The sequence below is a fragment of the Panulirus ornatus genome, chromosome 2, assembly GCF_036320965.1.
Source record: "Panulirus ornatus isolate Po-2019 chromosome 2, ASM3632096v1, whole genome shotgun sequence".
In the NCBI taxonomy this organism is placed as follows: domain Eukaryota; kingdom Metazoa; phylum Arthropoda; class Malacostraca; order Decapoda; family Palinuridae; genus Panulirus; species Panulirus ornatus.
In genome coordinates this window covers 105,565,330-105,586,607 of record NC_092225.1, presented here as the reverse complement: position 1 = coordinate 105,586,607, position 21,278 = coordinate 105,565,330, and the positions used below count along the sequence as shown (strand labels likewise).

The 21,278-nt window shown below is 44.9% G+C and overlaps 1 protein-coding gene across 2 annotated transcripts in view; it reads right to left on the bottom strand.

Moving 5' to 3' along the window:
• Window positions 1-21,278, bottom strand: part of LOC139759145 (protein Star-like) — a 77,717-nt gene that overhangs the window by 43,539 nt on the left and 12,900 nt on the right. Inside the window, exons 4-7 of one of the 2 annotated variants that reach the window (XM_071681163.1) lie at window positions 18,763-18,963; window positions 17,158-17,298; window positions 8,471-8,620; window positions 1,878-5,177 (exon numbers count right to left, since the gene is read on the bottom strand). In XM_071681163.1, coding sequence (XP_071537264.1) covers window positions 5,037-5,177; window positions 8,471-8,620; window positions 17,158-17,298; window positions 18,763-18,963 — 633 coding nt within the window. In that variant the 3' untranslated portion in view covers window positions 1,878-5,036. Of the gene's footprint in view, window positions 1-1,877; window positions 5,178-8,470; window positions 8,621-17,157; window positions 17,299-18,762; window positions 18,964-21,278 lie in introns of those variants that run through there. The other variant, XM_071681173.1, reaches the window with a different exon arrangement.

The following is a 21,278-nucleotide window of genomic DNA, read 5'->3' as shown; positions in this document are numbered from 1 at the left end:
GTATATACATGTGTATGGGGGGGGGGGGGCCATTTCTTTCGTGTTTCCTTGCGCTACCTCGCAAACGCGGGAGACAGCGACAAAGTATAATAAAAAAAAAAAGAAATATATATATATATATGAAAGCCGGCAAGGCAGCAGGTTTGGATGGTATTGCAGTGGAATTTATTAAAAAAGGGGGTGACTGTATTGTTGACTGGTTGGTAAGGTTATTTAATGTATGTATGACTCATGGTGAGGTGCCTGAGGATTGGCGGAATGCGTGCATAGTGCCATTGTACAAAGGCAAAGGGGATAAGAGTGAGTGCTCAAATTACAGAGGTATAAGTTTGTTGAGTATTCCTGGTAAACTATATGGGAGGGTATTGATTGAGAGGGTGAAGGCATGTACAGAGCATCAGATTGGGGAAGAGCAGTGCGGTTTCAGAAGTGGTAGAGGATGTGTGGATCAGGTGTTTGCTTTGAAGAATGTATGTGAGAAATACTTAGAAAAGCAAATGGATTTGTATGTAGCATTTATGGATCTGGAGAAGGCATATGATAGAGTTGATAGAGATGCTCTGTGGAAGGTATTAAGAATATATGGTGTGGGAGGCAAGTTGTTAGAAGCAGTGAAAAGTTTTTATCGAGGATGTAAGGCATGTGTACGTGTAGGAAGAGAGGAAAGTGATTGGTTCTCAGTGAATGTAGGTTTGCGGCAGGGGTGTGTGATGTCTCCATGGTTGTTTAATTTGTTTATGGATGGGGTTGTTAGGGAGGTAAATGCAAGAGTCCTGGAAAGAGGGGCAAGTATGAAGTCTGTTGGGGATGAGAGAGCTTGGGAAGTGAGTCAGTTGTTGTTCGCTGATGATACAGCGCTGGTGGCTGATTCATGTGAGAAACTGCAGAAGCTGGTGACTGAGTTTGGTAAAGTGTGTGGAAGAAGAAAGTTAAGAGTAAATGTGAATAAGAGCAAGGTTATTAGGTACAGTAGGGTTGAGGGTCAAGTCAATTGGGAGGTGAGTTTGAATGGAGAAAAACTGGAGGAAGTGAAGTGTTTTAGATATCTGGGAGTGGATCTGTCAGCGGATGGAACCATGGAAGCGGAAGTGGATCATAGGGTGGGGGAGGGGGCGAAAATTTTGGGAGCCTTGAAAAATGTGTGGAAGTCGAGAACATTATCTCTGAAAGCAAAAATGGGTATGTTTGAAGGAATAGTGGTTCCAACAATGTTGTATGGTTGCGAGGCGTGGGCTATGGATAGAGTTGTGCGCAGGAGGATGGATGTGCTGGAAATGAGATGTTTGAGGACAATGTGTGGTGTGAGGTGGTTTGATCGAGTAAGTAACGTAAGGGTAAGAGAGATGTGTGGAAATAAAAAGAGCGTGGTTGAGAGAGCAGAAGAGGGTGTTTTGAAATGGTTTGGGCACATGGAGAGAATGAGTGAGGAAAGATTGACCAAGAGGATATATGTGTCGGAGGTGGAGGGAACGAGGAGAAGAGGGAGACCAAATTGGAGGTGGAAAGATGGAGTGAAAAAGATTTTGTGTGATCGGGGCCTGAACATGCAGGAGGGTGAAAGGAGGGCAAGGAATAGAGTGAAATGGAGCGATGTGGTATACAGGGGTTGACGTGCTGTCAGTGGATTGAATCAAGGCATGTGAAGCGTCTGGGGTAAACCATGGAAAGCTGTGTAGGTATGTATATTTGCGTGTGTGGACGTGTGTATGTACGTGTGTATGGGGGTTGGGCCATTTCTTTCGTCTGTTTCCTCGCGCTACCTCGCAAACGCGGGAGACAGCGACAAAGTATAAAAAAAAAAAAAAAAAAAAAATATATATATATATATAGAAAGAAAAGAAAATATATATAATAAGAATAAGAGCAAGGTTATTAGGTACAGTAGGGTGGGGGGACAAGTCAATTGGAAGGTAAGTTTGAATGGAGAAAAACTGGAGGAAGTGAAATGTTTCAGATATCTGGGAGTGGATTTGCCAGCGGATGGAACCATGGAAGCGGAAATGAATCATAGGGTGGGGGAGGGGGGGCGAAAGTTCCTGGAGCGTTGAAGAATGTGTGGAAGTCGAGAACATTATCTCGGAAAGCAAAATTGGGTATGTTTGAAGGAACAGTGGTTCCAACAATGTTATATGGTTGCGAGGCGTGGGCTATAGATAGAGCTGTGCGGAGGAGGGTGGATGTGCTAGAAATGAAATGTCTGAGGACAATATGTGGTGTGAGGATGTTTGATCGAGTAAGTAAGGAAAGCGTAAGAGAGATGTGTGGTAATAAAAAGAGTGTGGTTGAGAGAGCAGAAGAGGGCGTTTTGAAATGGTTTAGTCACATGGAGAGAATGAGTGAGGAATGATTGACAAAGAGGATATATGTGTCAGAGGTGGAGGGAACGAGAAATGCGAGACCAAATTGGAGGTGGAAAGATGGAGTGAAAAAGATTTTGTGTGATCGGGGCCTGAACATGCAGGAGGGTGAAAGGCGTGCAAGGAATAGAGTGAATTGGAACGATGTGGTATACCGGGGTCGACGTGCTGTCAATGGATTGAACCAAGGCATGTAAAGCGTCTGGGGTAAACCATGGAAAGTTTTTTGGTGCCTGGATGTGGAAAGAAGCTGTGGTTTCTGTGCATTATACATGACAGTTAGAGACTGAGTGCGAACGAATGTGGCCTTTGTTGTCTTTTCCTAGCGCTATCTTGTGCACATGTGGGGGAGGGGGTTTTCATTTGATGTGTGGCGGGGTGGCTAGGGGAATGAATAAGAGAGACAGTATGAATTATGTACATGTGTATATATGTATATGTCTGTGTGTGTATATATATGTATACGGTAAGATGTATAGGTATGTATATGTGCGTGTGTGGACTTGTATATATATACGAAATATATATAATGCGAAAAGCCTCCTCCATTTCAAGTTTCTTTAATTCAATGTGTTTCTTTAAAGAGAGAAGAAACGTGCCTTTCAAATGGCAATACCGACACACTGGAAGAACCGGATGTTGGACTATTGCTATGATAGATTAAGGAAAGAACGCAATAAGCTACAAATGACACTGAATTGTAAGTTGGACCATCATACTAAAAACAGCGACTGGACCAAGAACACAAGCCCTTCTTTTGTAATAAACCTGTCTAATAAACAACTAGATAAAGGTTCCTTGTGTGCATTAGGCTATAGTTTAAGTTTTGTGTGCTCTAACAGGGAAGCCAACTGTGATGATGTCACAAAACTTCTTGTAATTTAGAGATATACAGTAATTTAACTAATGATGAAATTAATATCTGTAAGGGTTTAGTGTATGCCAGTTTGTCAAAAACAGTGGAACCTAATTGCCCTAAAAGATTTATAAGAGCTATCAACACCTTAAAAAAAGACAAAGATATACACATATCACTAAAGTAGATAAGGCTAACACTGTTGTGATTTTAGACAAAAGTAACTATTTATCTAGAATGAGTGATCTTTTAAATGATGAAACAACATATTCTAAACTTAGTAAAAATCCCTTAGAAGCAGTTAATTCCCATTTCAATAAAGAAATGTTGTAGTTGTTGAAAGGTAATAGTTCTCTTATCAAAAGTTTGTCATCTTTGTCCCCTTCATTGCCATATATGTATGGACTTATCAAAACACATAAACAGAATTTTCCAGCAAGACCTATAGTGAGTTCAGTAGGCTCCATCACATATAAATTGCCAAAATGGTTAGTTTCTTTATCAAGCCCTTTAGTGGGTAAGGTATAAAATTCTAATATCATGAACAATGTAGATTTAGTCAACAAGCCAAACAATATCAATGTTAATTTTGATTTCAAACTAGTTAGCTTTGATTTTCCTCACTTTTCACTAAAGTTCCAGTTGATGACCTTTTAGAATATTTATTTGATGTCTTGGATGATATTCATTTACCTGTTTCAAAGTCTGTTTTAACTGAACTGATACAATTGTGTATAAAACACTGTGTATTTCAGTTCAATGGAGATTGTTATGCTCAAAAATTTGGTAGGCAATGGGTAACCTTCTTTCGCCTGTACTAAGTAATCTTTACTTGGAATTTTTTGAAACAAAATCACTAAAGGATATCTTACCTTCTAATGCAATTTGGTTTAGGTATGTAGGTGATGTTCTTTGTGATTGGCCAACAAATGAAAATTTACAAATATTTCTCCCCTTACTTAACAATTTAGTACCTTCCATCAAATTTACTGTAGAAAATGAAAATGATGGTATTTTACCATTTTTAGATTGCATGATCCATAGGCAAGGAAACAAGTTTAAGTTTAGCATATACAGAAAACATACCAATGTATGTTCATATATCCATTATTACTCATCTCAACATGACTGAGTTAAATTATCATTTCAATCTATGTTCCTTGGGGCATTACGTATTTGCAGTCCAGAGTTTATTGATGATGAGTTTGAGAAGATATATTCTATTGGATCTAAGTTAAAGTACCCTAGATCTTTCATTGATAAATCCCTTAAGTTAGCAAAGAAATCATTTTATAGAGTTGAGCCCAAACCTCCCACTGACACCAAGAATCTTTTAGTTCTCCCTTTTGATGATAATTTCACATGGGAACTTATCGTGTTTCATTTTCCCCGTGGACTCATAGGAATACTTCTTCCTTGTATTAAACCTTTTCCTACGGCTACAACAGTAGTGTGTGCTGTGGCCGGTGTTGTAAATATTTCATTTCTTATCTTCATTGTCGTAACTTTTATCTGTTTTACTCCGGCATTGTATTCTTCACACTTTCTACTTACATTAATATACCGTTATGTTTGTCCTGTCATCGCTACATACATTCCTTGTTGTCATTCATTTTCAACCTCGTTTTCTGACCAGCTTCAGTACCTCCACTCCTGTGAATCTTCATTTTCACTTCATATTTCACTTCAGTTCCTTTTACTCCTTATCTTCAACTGCCTCTCTTTTCCATTTAGCCTTCACCAGCACCGTTTCCAGCAACTCTGCTCAACCAATACCGTCTCACCGTCTCCACCACCTTCTTCCCCCGCCGTCCTCACGAGCGTCAGCGGGCGGCCGGGACCACCACGGCGGCCTTCTTGTTGACGAAGACGTGGTCAACCATGTTGGAGGCCACGTGTTGATAGCCTCGCTTGGCCAGATACTGTATCAAGTCATCCGAGGTCAAGTGCTCGATGGCCAGCACCTGTAGCGGTATGAGGGTCATTAGGGGAAGGTGTAAGGGCGATCAGGTGTGTGAGGCAGAAGGCTACGTGTACAGCAAGTAAGGTGGATCACCCATTATGGTCTGTCAGTTTTAAAATGAAAACATCAGAGTGATGCAGGAATGCTCGTCAAGGAGCAGAGTATTCCAGACCTGAGGAATGAGACAACTGCGTCTGAGGTTGTGGTAAGTTTGATGACGTCACGCATCAGGTTCTTAAAGACCGTGGTGATAGAAGAAGGTAACAACAAACAACTGAACATCACAGGAGATAAGAGAGGATAGAGAAGAACTGATAGCATCAGGCAGAAGCTAAACATCACAGATAATTGATTAACGAATTTTCTTTAGGCCAACTTGACCCGCACAAAACTCGCCCCAGTTATGGCCGTCTGAGATGGAAAAACAGAATATGAGAAAAACAATGAAGCTGGTAATTAGAACTCTTCAGGATTTTGTACACCTGACTATTAAAGATGATAATTTTGTACATCTGACTTAACGATGATAATTTTGTACACCTGACTATTAACGATGATAATTTTGTACATCTGACTTAACGATGATAATTTTGTACACCTGACTATTAAAGATGATAAATTTGTACACCTGACTATCAAAGATGATAATTTTGTACACCTGACTATTAAAGATGATAATTTTGTACATCTGACTTAACGATGATAATTTTGTACACCTGACTATTAAAGATGATAAATTTGTACACCTGACTATCAAAGATGATAATTTTGTACACCTGACTATTAAAGATGATAATTTTGTACATCTGACTTAACGATGATAATTTTGTACACCTGACTATTAAAGATGATAATTTTGTACACCTGACTAATAAAGATGGAAATTTAATAGGAAAACTTAAAGACAAGGAAACGAAAAACGAATTCACAACTTCGTAGCTTTAGGAAAGACGGAAATATCATAATGGTCAGTCCTCAAGTGGCCGGTCTCCACACTAATACTACGGGAAACAGCTGTCAAAAGCGTGTCACGGGACCAAGTCTGATCAATGAGGGACATAAGAAGACATGTTTTGAGAGCAGTGACAAAACAATACTTGTAGAACCGGGAAAGAACAGTAACAACATAGCTGATGGAAGAGGATAGTTGACCAGAGATGATAGTTGGATGATTAATGAGGCGAACGGCTTTGGTTTACACTCTGACTCAGGGAAAGATGCACGAAAAGCCACCTTAAATGTAAGAGTGACATTCCATACTGGAGGGAAGTAAACCCTCTGGATATGGAAAGTTGCTCTCAAGAAAATATATGATTACGGTACCTATAACAACAGCCCAGCTGGTAGGATCTACGGGCGCTGATTATGTGGGGGTTTCCAGAGTAAAGTAAAACATTTGGTTATGTCCAATATGTTCATCTTATTTTAAGTTTGAAGTGTGGTGCTTCAAATATAGCAGTAGGAAACCAAGGGAATTTAGAAAGAAATATAAGTAGAAAATTGCCAGAAATGACGACATCAAGACAAGACGGAAAGAAAAAATGTATGAAAGTAACATAGTTGCTAAATCAAAAGGACATCCGAAACTATTTCATAAATTTATAGAGAAAAACATCGGTAAATGACCAAATCATTAGACTAAGTAGCATAAAAGGCAAAATTATTAGTACAGATGAGGACATATGTAAGGAGTATCATCACACTCATGGAACTTTATATACCACGAATGCTCGACACTCGACGGAAGAATACCTTTGAGAATATGGTAATAAACCCAGCGGAAATGAAAACGTTCATGGAGGGTCAAGACCTACACGAAGCCCTTAGTTCAGACGGCACCCCACCGTGGGCAGGGAGCGCCTGGAGACCATTGTTAAGCCACAGATAATGTTGTATGATGTGTCCTTAGATGAGAGGAATGTTGTCTAAGAGGATAAAAGAGTATCTTCTTAACACCAAAATTCAACTAAGGTGAGAGAGATGTAGCCCTTAATTACAGGCTAGTATGCTTAATGAGCCTAACCTGCATAATGATCAGAGTAAATAATCAGCAATCAGAGAGATCATCTGACCAGCATAAGGTGTTAGGCTGGGAGACAACATGGATGCAGATCTTGTGATGAATCCTCCGGATTTTCATTACCGAGTAAGCAACGTCCTAGAGAAGACGAATGGATGGGTTGGTTGTATGGTATATAAGACTGCCAGGAGGCGTTCGATTCTGTCCAAACGGAAGACTGATGAAGTTAAACATCCAGCTACAATGGTCCAAGGGATCAACACCTACCTAACTGGGGTGGATCAGAGAACATATGTCAGAGGAAAGTAGTAATTCTCGACTACGACGAGAAGTGGGATGGTTTGAGCTATGTGCAGGGGCCATTATTACTTCTGATCGTAAATGACAGTCCAGACGAGGTAGACATACCTGACAATGTTTACTGATAAGGTTAGTATCATGAAAGAAGTGTGAAGCAGCAGGGGCTACGAATACTACAACGACCTGAAGAAGATTCGCCAAGAATGGGACAATTGGGTCGCGATATTTAACCTTAGAAGATGTAAAGTTGTGATGATGGGAAGAGGTTCAAACAGGCCACACGATGAGTACTATATCGGTGGAACTCAACATGAAGAGTCGTACTGTGAGAGGAATCCAGGAGTTGATATCAGCCGAACTTATCACCACAACAATAAGTAAAAAGGACTATAAGGAAACAAACTGTATTTCGACATGCCTCCCTGAGCTGGAAAATGTTAAGTCTGGTCCCCTTACTTGAGAAGCCATAATGAAATGCTGGAAGGTGTGCAAAGGAACGCAATAACAACAGCACCTTATCAGACTGGAATGAACCGTGAAGGTAGGAAGGAAGCCATTACGCCACTCATCTTAGAGAAAAAAGAAGTGCAAACTTGATATCTACGTTCAGATCTCTCATGGACGACGCCCACACTAACAAAGAGAGGACACAACTGAAAGTGTACGGAGGAACGTGAGGAAGCATGACCTCACCGACAGCTTGTGGACCTCTGAAAAAGTTTAGAGGATGTCAATGTGACAGTCAATGTGACAGCCAGTATGACAGTCAATGTGACAGTCAGTATGACTGTCAATGTGACAGTCAGTATAACAGTCAATGTGACAGTCAGTATGACAGTCAATGTGACAGTCACTGGAGAATTCAGAAAGATAAATGACAAGGAATCAGGGATACGAGGCGGGACCGTCCCACCAGTGTAAACCTCCCCTGCCCACATATGTATGTATGTAGTACACAGACGGGTACTACCTACCGTGAAGGAGAGCTTGTCCCAGGGGATGGTGTCGAGTATGCCCATCTCAGCATGCTCAACGTCCAGGGAGAGGAAGTCGACGTGGGAGAGTTCCATGGCCGTGAGGACGGAGTAGAGCGGCACACACTGCACCACGGTGAAGCTCCCCTCCTGCAACACGACCAGCACACCTCATGACTACACTGCTAAACCCACCCTCCCTCACATGTCACGTGTAGTGGAGTACAGGGATACACTCAGATGTCATGTGTAATAGTGACGGGAGTGAGTGATAAGATGATGATAACGAGTGGCAGATGATGATAAGATACGATAATACGATAATGATGAATGTGTGAGTCATCACGAGGGATCATCATGAATGACGGTTAATGTTGATGATGAGTGTAGTGCCACTAAGTCATCATGAATTCTTGAATGATGGTGAGCGATGATAACGAGTAAATGATGACAATGACTGAATGATATTAGGAGATGGTGACAAATGATTTGTGATGATGAGTGCCTGATATGGTAAAGGGTAAATAGTGATGAGGGAGTGATAATGAGAGGTGATGAGGGATAATATAGGATGGTGAGTGACAATGAGTGGACGTGGTGATGGTGAGTGACAGTGAGTGGACGTGGTGATGGTGAGTGACAGTGAGTGGACGTGGTAATGGTGAATGACAATGAGCGGACGTGGTGATGGTGAGTGAGGAGAGATGGAGATGTGTTAATGATAATGATGGGAAGTGGTGGCTGGGCTCAACAGTGATGATCACAGGTAGTTAGGGTGATGTAGTGAGGGGGGGGGGGGGGGAAGGAGACAGGAGGTATTTAGGGAACTGATGGCTAGTAGTGATGAGAGGTAGTTAGGGTGATAATGAGAGGTAGTGAGGGTGATAATGAGAGGCAGGGAGAGAGATGATAGGAGGCAGTTAGGATAAAAATGGGGGAAAATTAGGGTGATGTTGGGAGGAAGTGAGGGAAATGGAGGTAGTTAAAGAACTGATGGGAGGTAGTTACAGACCTGATGGGAGGTAGAGAACTAATGAGAGGCAGTTAGAGAACTTATGGGAGGTAGTTAGAGAACTAATGGGAGGCAGTTAGAGAACTGATGGGAGGTAGTTAGAGAACTGATTGGAGGTAATTAGAGAACTCATGGGAGGTAGCTAGAGAACTGATGGGAGGTAGTTAGAGAACTGATGGGAGGTAGTTAGAGAACTGATGGGACGGAGTTAGAGAACTGATGGGAGGTAGTTAGAGAACTGATGGGAGGTAGTTAGAGAACTGAAGGAAGGTAGTTAGAGAACTGAAGGAAGGTAGTTAGAGAACTGAAGGAAGGTAGTTAGAGAGCTGATGGGAGGGAGTTAGAGAACTGATGGGAAGTAGTTAGAGAACTCATGGAGGTAGAGAAATGATGGGAGGAAGTTAGAGAACTGATGGAAGGGAGTTAGAGAAGTGATGGGAGGTATCTAGAAAACTGATGGGAGGTAGTTAGAGAAGTGATGGGAGGTAGCTAGAGAACTGATGGGAGGTAGTTAAAGAACTGATGGGACGGAGTTAGAGAACTGATGGGAGGTAGTTAGAGAACTGATGGGAGGTAGTTAGAGAACTGAAGGAAGGTAGGTAATTAGAGAACTGATGGGAGGTGGCTAAAGAACTGATGGAAGGTAATTAGAGAACTGATGGGAGGTAGTTAGAGAACTGATCGGAGGTAGTTAGGGAACTGACGGGAGGTAGTCAGAGAACTCATGGAGGTAATTAGAGAAGTGATGGGAGGTAGTAAGAGAATTGATGGGAGGTAGTTAAGGAACTGACGGGAGGTAGTTAAAGAACTGATGGGAGGTAGTTAAAGAACTGATGGGAGGTAGTTGGAGAACTAATGGAAGGTAATTAGAGAACTGATGGGAGGTAGTTAGAAAACTGATGGGAAGTGTTTAGAGAACTGATGGGAGGTTGCTAAAGAATTGATGGGAGGTAGCTAGAGAACTGATGGGAGGTAGTTACAGAAGTGATGGGAGGGAGCTAGAGAACTGATGGGAGGTAGCTGGAGAACTGATGGGAGGTAGTTAGAGAACTGATGGGAGGTAGTTAGAGAAGTGATGGGAGGGAGCTAAAGAACTGATGGGAGGTAGTTGGAGAACTGATGGGAGGTAGTTAGAGAACTGATGGGAGGTAGTTAGAGAACTGATGGGAGGTAGTTAGAGAACTGATGGGAGATAGTTCAGGTGAAAATGAAAAGGAGTGAGGAAAATTATTGGACCTTCTTAGGTTGACGTTGGGAGATAGGGTGATAATGAGAGGTGGTGAGGGAGATGATAGAGGTCGTTAGAGTGATGATGGGAATTAGTTAGGTTGATAAGAGGAGGTAAAGGTGATGATGGAATCAAGGGTGATGATGGAGGGAAGGGTGATGATGGGAGGTAGGGTGATGATGGAAGGTAGAGTGATGATGAAAGGTAGGGTGATGATGGAAGGTAGGGTGATGATGGAAGGTAGGGTGATGATGGAAGGTGGGGTGATGATGGAATCAAGGGTGATGATGGAAGGAAGGGTGATGATGGGAGGTAGGGTGATGATGGAAGACGGGGTGATGATGGAAGGTAGGGTGATGATGGAAGGTAGGGTGATGATGGAAGGTAGGGTGATGATGGAAGGTAGGGTGATGATGGAAGGTAGGGTGATGATGGAAGATGGGGTGATGATGGAAGGTAGGGTGAGGATGGAAGGTAGGGTGATGATGGAAGACGGGGTGATGATGGAAGGTAGGGTGATGATGGAAGGTAGGGTGATGATGGAAGGTAGGGTGATGATGGAAGGTGGGGTGATGATGGAAGGTAGGGTGATGATGGAAGGTGGGGTGATGATGGAAGGTAGGGTGATGATGGAAGGTAGGGTGATGATGGAAGGTGGGGTGATGATGGAAGGTAGGGTGATGATGGAAGGTGGGGTGATGATGGAAGGTAGGGTGATGATGGAAGGTGGGGTGATGATGGAAGGTAGGGTGATGATGGAAGGTAGGGTGATGATGGAAGGTGGGGTGATGATGGAAGGTAGGGTGATGATGGAAGGTGGGGTGATGATGGAAGGTAGGGTGATGATGGAAGGTAGGGTGATGATGGAAGGTAGGGTGATGATGGAAGGTTGGGTGATGATGGAAGGTAGGGTGATGATGGAAGGTAGGGTGATGATGGAAGGTGGGGTGATGATGGAAGGTAGGGTGATGATGGAAGGTGGGGTGATGATGGAAGGTAGGGTGATGATGGAAGGTAGGGTGATGATGGAAGGTAGGGTGATGATGGAAGGTAGGGTGATGATGGAAGGTGGGGTGATGATGGAAGGTAGGGTGATGATGGAAGGTGGGGTGATGATGGAAGGTAGGGTGATGATGGAAGGTAGGGTGATGATGGAAGGTAGGGTGATGATGGAAGGTAGGGTGATGATGGAAGGTAGGGTGATGATGGAAGGTAGGGTGATGATGGAAGGTAGGGTGATGAGAGGTACTAGAATGATGATAGGAGGAAGTTGGGATGATGATGAGATACAGTTAGGGTGACACTATGTAGAAGTATGGATGATGATAGGAGGTAACGTGATGATGGGAGGTAGTCAGAGTAAAGGCATTTCGTGTCATAATAGGAGATGGGTGTATGTGATGGTGGGAGGTGTACATATAGGGGATGACAGGAGGTCTCCAGGTGATACAGGTGGTGATGATGGGTGAGTGGTGATGATGGGTAAGTGGTGATGATGGGTGAGTGGTGGTGCTGGGTGAGTGGTGATTATGGGTGAGTGGTGATGATGGGTAAGTGGTGATGATGGGTGAGTGGTGGTGCTGGGTGAGTGGTGATGATGGGTGAGTGGTGATGATGGGTGAGTGGTGATGATGGGTGAGTGGTGGTGCTGGGTGAGTGGTGATGATGGGTGAGTAGTGGTGCTGGGTGAGTGGTGATGATGGGTGAGTGGTGATGATGGGTGAGTGGTGATGATGGGTGAGTGGTGGTGCTGGGTGAGTGGTGATGATGGGTGAGTGGTGATGATGGGTAAGTGGTGGTGCTGGGTGAGTGGTGATGATGGGTAAGTGGTGGTGCTGGGTGAGTGGTGATGATGGGTGAGTGGTGATGATGGGTGAGTGGTGATGATGGGTGAGTGGTGGTGCTGGGTGAGTGGTGATGATGGGTGAGTGGTGATGATGGGTGAGTGGTGATGATGGGTGAGTGGTGGTGCTGGGTGAGTGGTGATGATGGGTGAGTGGTGGTGCTGGGTGAGTGGTGATGATGGGTGAGTGGTGATGATGGGTGAGTGGTGATGATGGGTGAGTGGTGGTGCTGGGTGAGTGGTGATGATGGGTGAGTGGTGGTGCTGGGTGAGTGGTGATGATGGGTGAGTGGTGATGATGGGTGAGTGGTGATGATGAGTGAGTGGTGGTGCTGGGTGAGTGGTGATGATGGGTGAGTGGTGGTGCTGGGTGAGTGGTGATGATGGGTGAGTGGTGGTGCTGGGTGAGTGGTGATGATGGGTGAGTGGTGGTGCTGGGTGAGTGGTGATGATGGGTGAGTGGTGGTGCTGGGTGAGTGGTGATGATGGGTGAGTGGTGGTGCTGGGTGAGTGGTGATGATGGGTGAGTGGTGGTGCTGGGTGAGTGGTGATGATGGGTGAGTGGTGATGATGGGTGAGTGGTGATGATGGGTGAGTGGTGGTGCTGGGTGAGTGGTGATGATGGGTGAGTGGTGGTGCTGGGTGAGTGGTGATGATGGGTGAGTGGTGGTGCTGGGTGAGTGGTGATGATGGGTGAGTGGTGATGATGGGTGAGTGGTGATGATGGGTGAGTGGTGGTGCTGGGTGAGTGGTGATGATGGGTGAGTGGTGGTGCTGGGTGAGTGGTGATGATGGGTGAGTGGTGGTGCTGGGTGAGTGGTGATGATGGGTGAGTGGTGATGATGGGTGAGTGGTGATGATGGGTGAGTGGTGGTGCTGGGTGAGTGGTGATGATGGGTGAGTGGTGGTGCTGGGTGAGTGATGATGATGGGTGAGTGGTGGTGCTGGGTGAGTGGTGATGATGGGTGAGTGGTGATGATGGGTGAGTGGTGATGATGGGTGAGTGGTGGTGCTGGGTGAGTGGTGATGATGGGTGAGTGGTGGTGCTGGGTGAGTGGTGATGATGAGTGAGTGGTGGTGCTGGGTGAGTGGTGATGATGGGTGAGTGGTGGTGCTGGGTGAGTGGTGATGATGGGTGAGTGGTGATGATGGGTGAGTGGTGATGATGGGTGAGTGGTGGTGCTGGGTGAGTGGTGATGATGGGTGAGTGGTGGTGCTGGGTGAGTGGTGATGATGGGTGAGTGGTGGTGCTGGGTGAGTGGTGATGATGAGTGAGTGGTGGTGCTGGGTGAGTGGTGATGACGGGTGAGTGGTGGTGCTGGGTGAGTGGTGATGATGGGTGAGTGGTGGTGCTGGGTGAGTGGTGATTATGGGTGAGTGGTGGTGCTGGGTGAGTGGTGATGATGGGTAAGTGGTGGTGCTGGGTGAGTGGTGATGATGGGTGAGTGGTGGTGCTGGGTGAGTGGTGATGATGGGTGAGTGGTGGTGCTGGGTGAGTGGTGATGATGGGTGAGTGGTGGTGCTGGGTGAGTGGTTGTTATGGAAGATACGGAGAAAACTGATAGTAACAGAGAAAAACGATAAGATCAAGGCACAACCCTGGACAAACATGATTACATCTAAATCTATAATGATACAACAGATGGCATACTCTGTCACAATATTTTATAACAGATCAACAGTTGATATGAAAATATATACAAAGATCAACTCACAATATGTAATACATTCTAACATGTAGAGGAATACACATATCAACACAAAGATTTAAACAGCTCAACAATTTAGAAAGTTGTTTTACAGTAGAGATCATGAAATTGGGCCCTACGGAACGTAGAACTCTCTCTCTATAAAACCAATTATTATGAATGGATAACTACACACACACACACACACACACACACACACACACACACACACACACGACTTAAGAAACAGGACCGGGAGAAGGCATTGAACTACAGACCAGTCCTCCTCAAGAGTGGGGTGTGTAAGGTTCTGGAAAAGATAATCAGAGAACAAATGGGTGAGTTTGTACAGAGAAGCTACCTAAGTAAGAGACAGCACGACTCCACGAAGATTCCCAGTCTTATGACAGCGACAGTGGACAGTTCTTCGTCAGATGTAGGGAGGGAACAGCGGGAGGACATAACATGATATCAAGCAAGGAATTTGTTAACATATACGAAGTACAATTTGCAGTATAAGTGTGGTGGATAAATGGAATAAAATGAATGAGGAAATGGTTAGTGTAGAACTTGTGCAGAAAATAAGGTAGTGTGATAGTGGGAAATGGTGAAGAGATGGAGTCCCATTAGTGTGTAACTCCCTCCTCTAACAGTACAAATAGGTAAATACAAATTGGTCATTACACACATACACAAAGGGAAAAAAGTGACGATCTGGTATTTCCGTAACTCTGAGCAACATATACTAAGTAAATGTACAAATATTTGATTTTCTTTGTAAAAACATTTGGAGCTGAAGACAAGACGCAAAGCAAGACAGCTGATGAGCGGAGGTAGACAAGTTGTGATAATGTAAGATACTAAACCATAGTGCCGGGTGGTCAACATAAGACTTGTGAAGCAGGACCTGAAATTCTGGAACGAGATCATTTTCGAGATGTCAGCAGGTGCGCAACTTTATAGCTTAGTAAGTGATCATATTACGTGAGTCAACCAGTGGTAAGTCGAGACGTTATAGTATATTAAACAAGTGCCAGACAGACTACACGCATGAAGACGGTCAAGGAATATGGTGAAGGCCGGAGGGTCGTTAACGAGATGATGCATCAGGAATGTGGGTGAAAAACCTGCCCAACAGTGATATCGAACGAGGACGGCGGCGTCCAAGACTAAAAACAAATTATTTGTTACACCAGTTCGGAGACGCAGATGTACATGGCAGGAGAAAAGCGAGCAGAATTTGGACAGCTGGATAATGAAATTGTTCCAAAGAAAATGTAAAGTATCGGTGATAGAAAAACCATAAAACAGACCGATGTGTGGTCACAAGTGGTGGAAACAAGTTGCAATCGTCGTATTATGAGAGGGAACCAGAGTGTAACATCCTGCTCATCATATGACCAGGATCCACGAGGAGGCAACCTCTGTTCTGATCCAAGTTAAAACCATCTTCAAGTACACACACACACACACACACACACACACACACACACACACACACCCAGCCAGATGTTTACGAAGATTTATATTACATATAGTCCACACAAGATGAAGTCACCGCAACATGTGGATCTCCGTATCTGGATGAGATAATGTGCAGGGAGAGGAAGCCATCTGTCTACCTACTTTGAACTAAGAAAAAAAAATAAGAGGCAACATGACAACTACACGCACATTCCCAGAAGACCACGACCACATGAATATCAAACACGTCTTTGAAGTCGAGGAGAGTCCACACGAGGACGACGACTAATTGCAAATTAGACAAGAAGTAGTATAGTGAGCGACGCTGGGAAGTAGTCCCTCAGCAACTGTCATAAGCTCATGGAACAATGTAAGAAAAGAGAAACGAAATGTGAGTAACAATGGGAAACTCACGGAACATTGAAGGAAAGAGACTGTCAGCTGACATATATTAGAATAATATTCACATACATGGGTAAGGAAATGTTCATCAAGCCTCTCATCATAAATTAGGCCAAAAAGAGTAAATGCTTCTCACGTCTGGTCACCTTACTGAGATAACCACACAGAACTAACAAAGAAGGTCGAGAAGATGGCAGCAAATCTGGCACGGGAAGTAAGAAAGTTGAATGAAAGGGAGAAGCTGGAGGCCTTAACCTGGCCCTCCATGGAGGAGAGAAAAATGAACACAAACTTTAAGTTGATAAACCAGAATGACGATGATGATGATGATGATGATGATGACGATGATGATGACGATGATGATGATGATGACGATGATGATGATGATGATGATGATGATGATGATGATGATGATGATGATGATGATGATGATGACGATGATGATGATGATGTAGACAGCGAACGAATCCTTCCAAACATGTAGGTATCAACAACTGAGGATATGACATGAAATTCAGAAAAAAGTCAAAATTCATACAATTGAATAAAAAGATGTAAAGAAGTAGTGTTGTAGTGTAAGAGTGGTGGATGAATGGAGCAAACTGAAAGTGAATGTGGTAAATGTGGAGAATATACAGGAATTTGAAAGGTTATATGATAGTAGAGAATGATCAAGAAATGGGGGGGCCCCACAAGTGCAACACCCCCTCCCCGTACATTCACATAAGTAGGTCACTACAAACGGGTAATTTCCTCCATGGTGTAGTGGTTAGCATTACTGACCATAAGTCAGCACAGACCTCGCCTGGGTTTGAATCCAGGGAACGGCAGATGACCCACACCCAACTCAGGTGTGTGTGTGTGTGTGTGTGTGTGTGTGTGTGTGTGTGTGTGTGTGTGTGTGTGTGTGTGTGTGTGTGAGTAAATGCATGGTACATATATACAAGGTTAAAAGGAGGGTTAACACGAGTTTGATATCTCTCTCAACTTAAGACACACACACACACACACACACACACACACACACCAAGGGCAAGAGGGAGCGCTCACCTGAGTGTTATTGTCCTTGAACTCCACAAGTCCTGACGACCCGAGGGAGATGTGCTTCTCCAGGAGGGGGTTGACTTCCCCCTGGCCGTTGTACAGGTGGTTGGAGCCTACTGGTGAGGCTGACCCCATCATGAACTTCTCCTGTGGACACCAGATGGTCAGTAACAGAGGCAGACGTAGTGGATCCAGGGGTTAGTGAGAGCTTCACTAGTCAGGTCAGGTCATTTCCGTCCGGTCAGGGGGGAGGTGGAGGGCGGGGCGCTGATAAAGACATATTATGTACATGTGGCTGGCTATTCACGGGGGAATGGCCCTGATTGGTACACACATGTGGTCAGCTGGTGCCTGGATCAGGCTGGTCAAGGGTCATTATCATGGTGGGTGCCGCAGGTCACGTAAAATGGTTGTCCAGGTCACATAAATGGCACGTGCCAGACTTGAACTGTTCTCGGCAAACCTGACCTACGTACATGGCCGGGTAATTATACACACTTCAGGTGGACCTCCTACACACGTGGGACGGGTACCGTACACGTCTGGGACTCGAACCGTCCCACCAAGAACCTCAAGTGGTTATCGAGCACACCAGGGAAGGTATCGCGCCTGACTGACTCGGGTAATGCACATCCCTGGGACAGTTATCCCATACACCTGGGAAAGGTATCGCACTCACCTGGGACGGTTATCACGCAACTGGGAAGGTATCGTACCCACCAGGGACGGTATCGTACCCACCAGGGACGGGTATCGTACCCATCAGGGACGGTATTGTACCCACCAGGGACGGTATCGTACCCACCAGGGACGATATCGTACCCGCCAGGGACGGGTATCGTACCCATCAGGGACGGTATCTTACCCACCAGGGACGGTATCGTACCCACCAGGGACGATATCGTACCCGCCAGGGACGGGTATCGTACCCACCAGGGACGGTATCGTACCCACCAGGGACGGGTATCGTACCCATCAGGGACGGTATCTTACCCACCAGGGACGGTATCGTACCCACCAGGGACGGTATCGTACCCACCAGGGACGGTATCGTACCCATCAGGGACGGTATCGTACCCACCAGGGACGGTATCGTACCCACCAGGAACGGTATCGTACCCAGCAGAGACGGTATCGTACCCAGCAGAGACGGTATCGTACCCACCAGGGACGGGTATCGTACCCAGCAGGGACGGTATCGTACCCACCAGGGACGGTATCGTACCCGCCAGGGACGGGTATCGTACCCACCAGGGACGGTATCTTACCCACCAGGGACGGTATCGTACCCACCAGGGACGGTATCGTACCCAGCAGAGACGGTATCGTACCCACCAGGGACGGTATCGTACCCACCAGGGACGGGTATCGTACCCATCAGGGACGGTATCTTACCCACCAGGGACGGTATCGTACCCACCAGGGACGGTATCGTACTCACCAGGGACGGGTATCGTACCCATCAGGGACGGTATCTTACCCACCAGGGACGGTATCGTACCCACCAGGGACGGTATCGTACCCAGCAGAGACGGTATCGTACCCAGCAGAGACGGTATCGTACCCAGCAGAGATGGTATCGTACCGAGCAGGGACGGGTATCGTACGCACCTGGGTTGGATAAGGCTTGGTGTTGAGGCAGACGTTGATGGACCAGCTCTTGCGACGCTTGAGAAGCATCTGCTGGAAGAAGGTGGGGTTGGCCTCCACCAGGATGCCTCGCCAGCCGAACTCGTGTTCGAGGTACAGAGTGTTAGAGAGGAACTCGCCGTCGTACGCCCCGGCCTCCAGGAACGTGCCAGGCTGCAGGATCTGCAACATTTCTCAGGTGAATGTTGTATGTGTATGATAGGGATGTTGGCTTAATGAGAGTCTTCCTCAGGGAGAGAATGTACAAGTAAAGGCAAATGTGTGTCTGTAGAGATCACATAGCCTCTCTCTTGGCACGTGTGCTTAAGGTGGAGTGTATATTACTGAGTCAGAATGTGTAGTTAACATGGTGAACAAAGGTCCTTAGCCCAACATGTAGTAGGGACCTCACCTGAACCTCTTACATGAAGGGAACAAATACGAGCAGCCCCATGACTCCATCCCTGTTTCTTCCTCTGCACGATTTCTAACGTAGTCCCCCGTATGGTAAGCCTAGCTCCCGGACAACACGGGAATGACAGCCAAACAAAAGACAAACAACAGGAACCTTCACCACTACTAGGCGACGTGCGTCCAACACAGGCGGCCCACCCCTGGCCTGTCACACGCTCCGTGGTGCTGCAGGCGGGCACCCTACACCACTAACTCATATGCTACAAATATAGAACAATAAAAACGGCCCAGAATGATCCGACACCTCCACTGTCCGAAATCTATAACTACCGCTGTCCTTAACACCCTACTGGACTGCCATCGCCATATCACTGTTGTTGTTGTTGTTGTTGTTGTTGTTGTTAGTAGTAGTAGTAGTAGTAGTAGTAGTAGTAGTAGTAGTAGCAATAATAATAATAATAATAATAATAATAATAATAATAATAATAATAATAATGATAGTCATAATGATGATAATAATGATAAAATTTCATTAATCAATACTATCACTATTATCATTGTCATATTATCATTATTACTATTATTATTATTATCATTATTATTATCATTATTATAATTGTTATTATTAATCTATAAACCTGATCCTCGTTTACTGCGTCAGCGAGTTAGCGCCAGGAAACAGACGAAGAAAAATCCATCCACTCTCTTACACGCATATACACATGTATGCACATGATGTACACATAAATATATACATATATACATACATATACATACGCATACATATAAATATATATACCTGTACGTATTCACACTTGCTCGCCTTTATTCATTTCCCAGCGCCACCCCACCCCACAGGAAACAAAATCGCCACCCCCTGCGACAGCGAGTTAGCGCAAGGAAACCTACGGAGAAAGGCTCTCTCTTTCTCTAGCTGTCATGTATAATGTACCAAAATCACAGCTCCCTATCCACATCCAGGCCCCACAGACCTTTCCATAGCTTATCCCAGACGTTTCACATGCCTTGATTCAGTCCACTGACATCACGTCGACCACAGCATACCACACCGTTCCAATTTACTCTATTCCGTGCACGCCTTTCACCCTCCTGCATACTCAGTCCCCGATCGCTCAAAATATTTTTCACTCCATCCTTCCACCTCCAATTTAGTCTCCACTTTTCTTTGTTCTCTCCACCTCTGACACATACATCCTCTCTGTCAATCTTTTCTCACTCATTCTCTCCATGTGTCCTAACCATTTCAACACACCCTCTTCTGCCCTCTCAACACACTCTTTTTATTACCACACATCTTTCTTACCCTTTCATTACTTACTCGATCAAACCACCTCACACCACATATTGTCCCCAAACATTTCATTTCCAACACATCTACCCTCCTCCGTACGTCCTATCTATAGTCCATGCCCCGCAACTATATAATATTTTGGAACAACTATTCCTTCAAACATACCCATTTCTTGCTCTCCGAGATTACGTTCACTCTTTCCAAACATTCTTCATCGCTCAGAGAGCCTTCGCTCCTCCCCCCACCTTATGACTCTCTTCCACTTCCATGGTTCCATTCGCTGCCAAGTTAACTCCCAGATATCTAAAACACTTCACTTTCTCCAAGCTCTCTCCATTCAAAGTTACCACCCAACTAACTTGTCCCTCAACCCTACGGAACCTAATAACCTTGCTTTTATTTACATTTACTCTTTCAAACTCAGTCACCAACTCCTGCAATTTCTTACTCGAATCAGCCACCAGTGCTGCATCTTCAGTGAAGAACAACTGACTTACTTCCCAGGCCCTCTCATCCCCAGCAGACTGCACTCTCGCCCCTCTCTCCAAAACTCTTGCATTTGCCTCCCTAACCACCCCATCCATAAACAAATTAAACAAACATGGCGACAACACACGTCCTTGCCGCAGACCGACCTTCAATATAAACCAATCACTCTTCTCTCTTCCCACTCGTAAACATTCCATATTGTGATGATGATGATGACGATGATTAAGATGACGATTTAGCGTTCACTTGAATACATGACTCCATTTTCCAGACAACAGTTCTC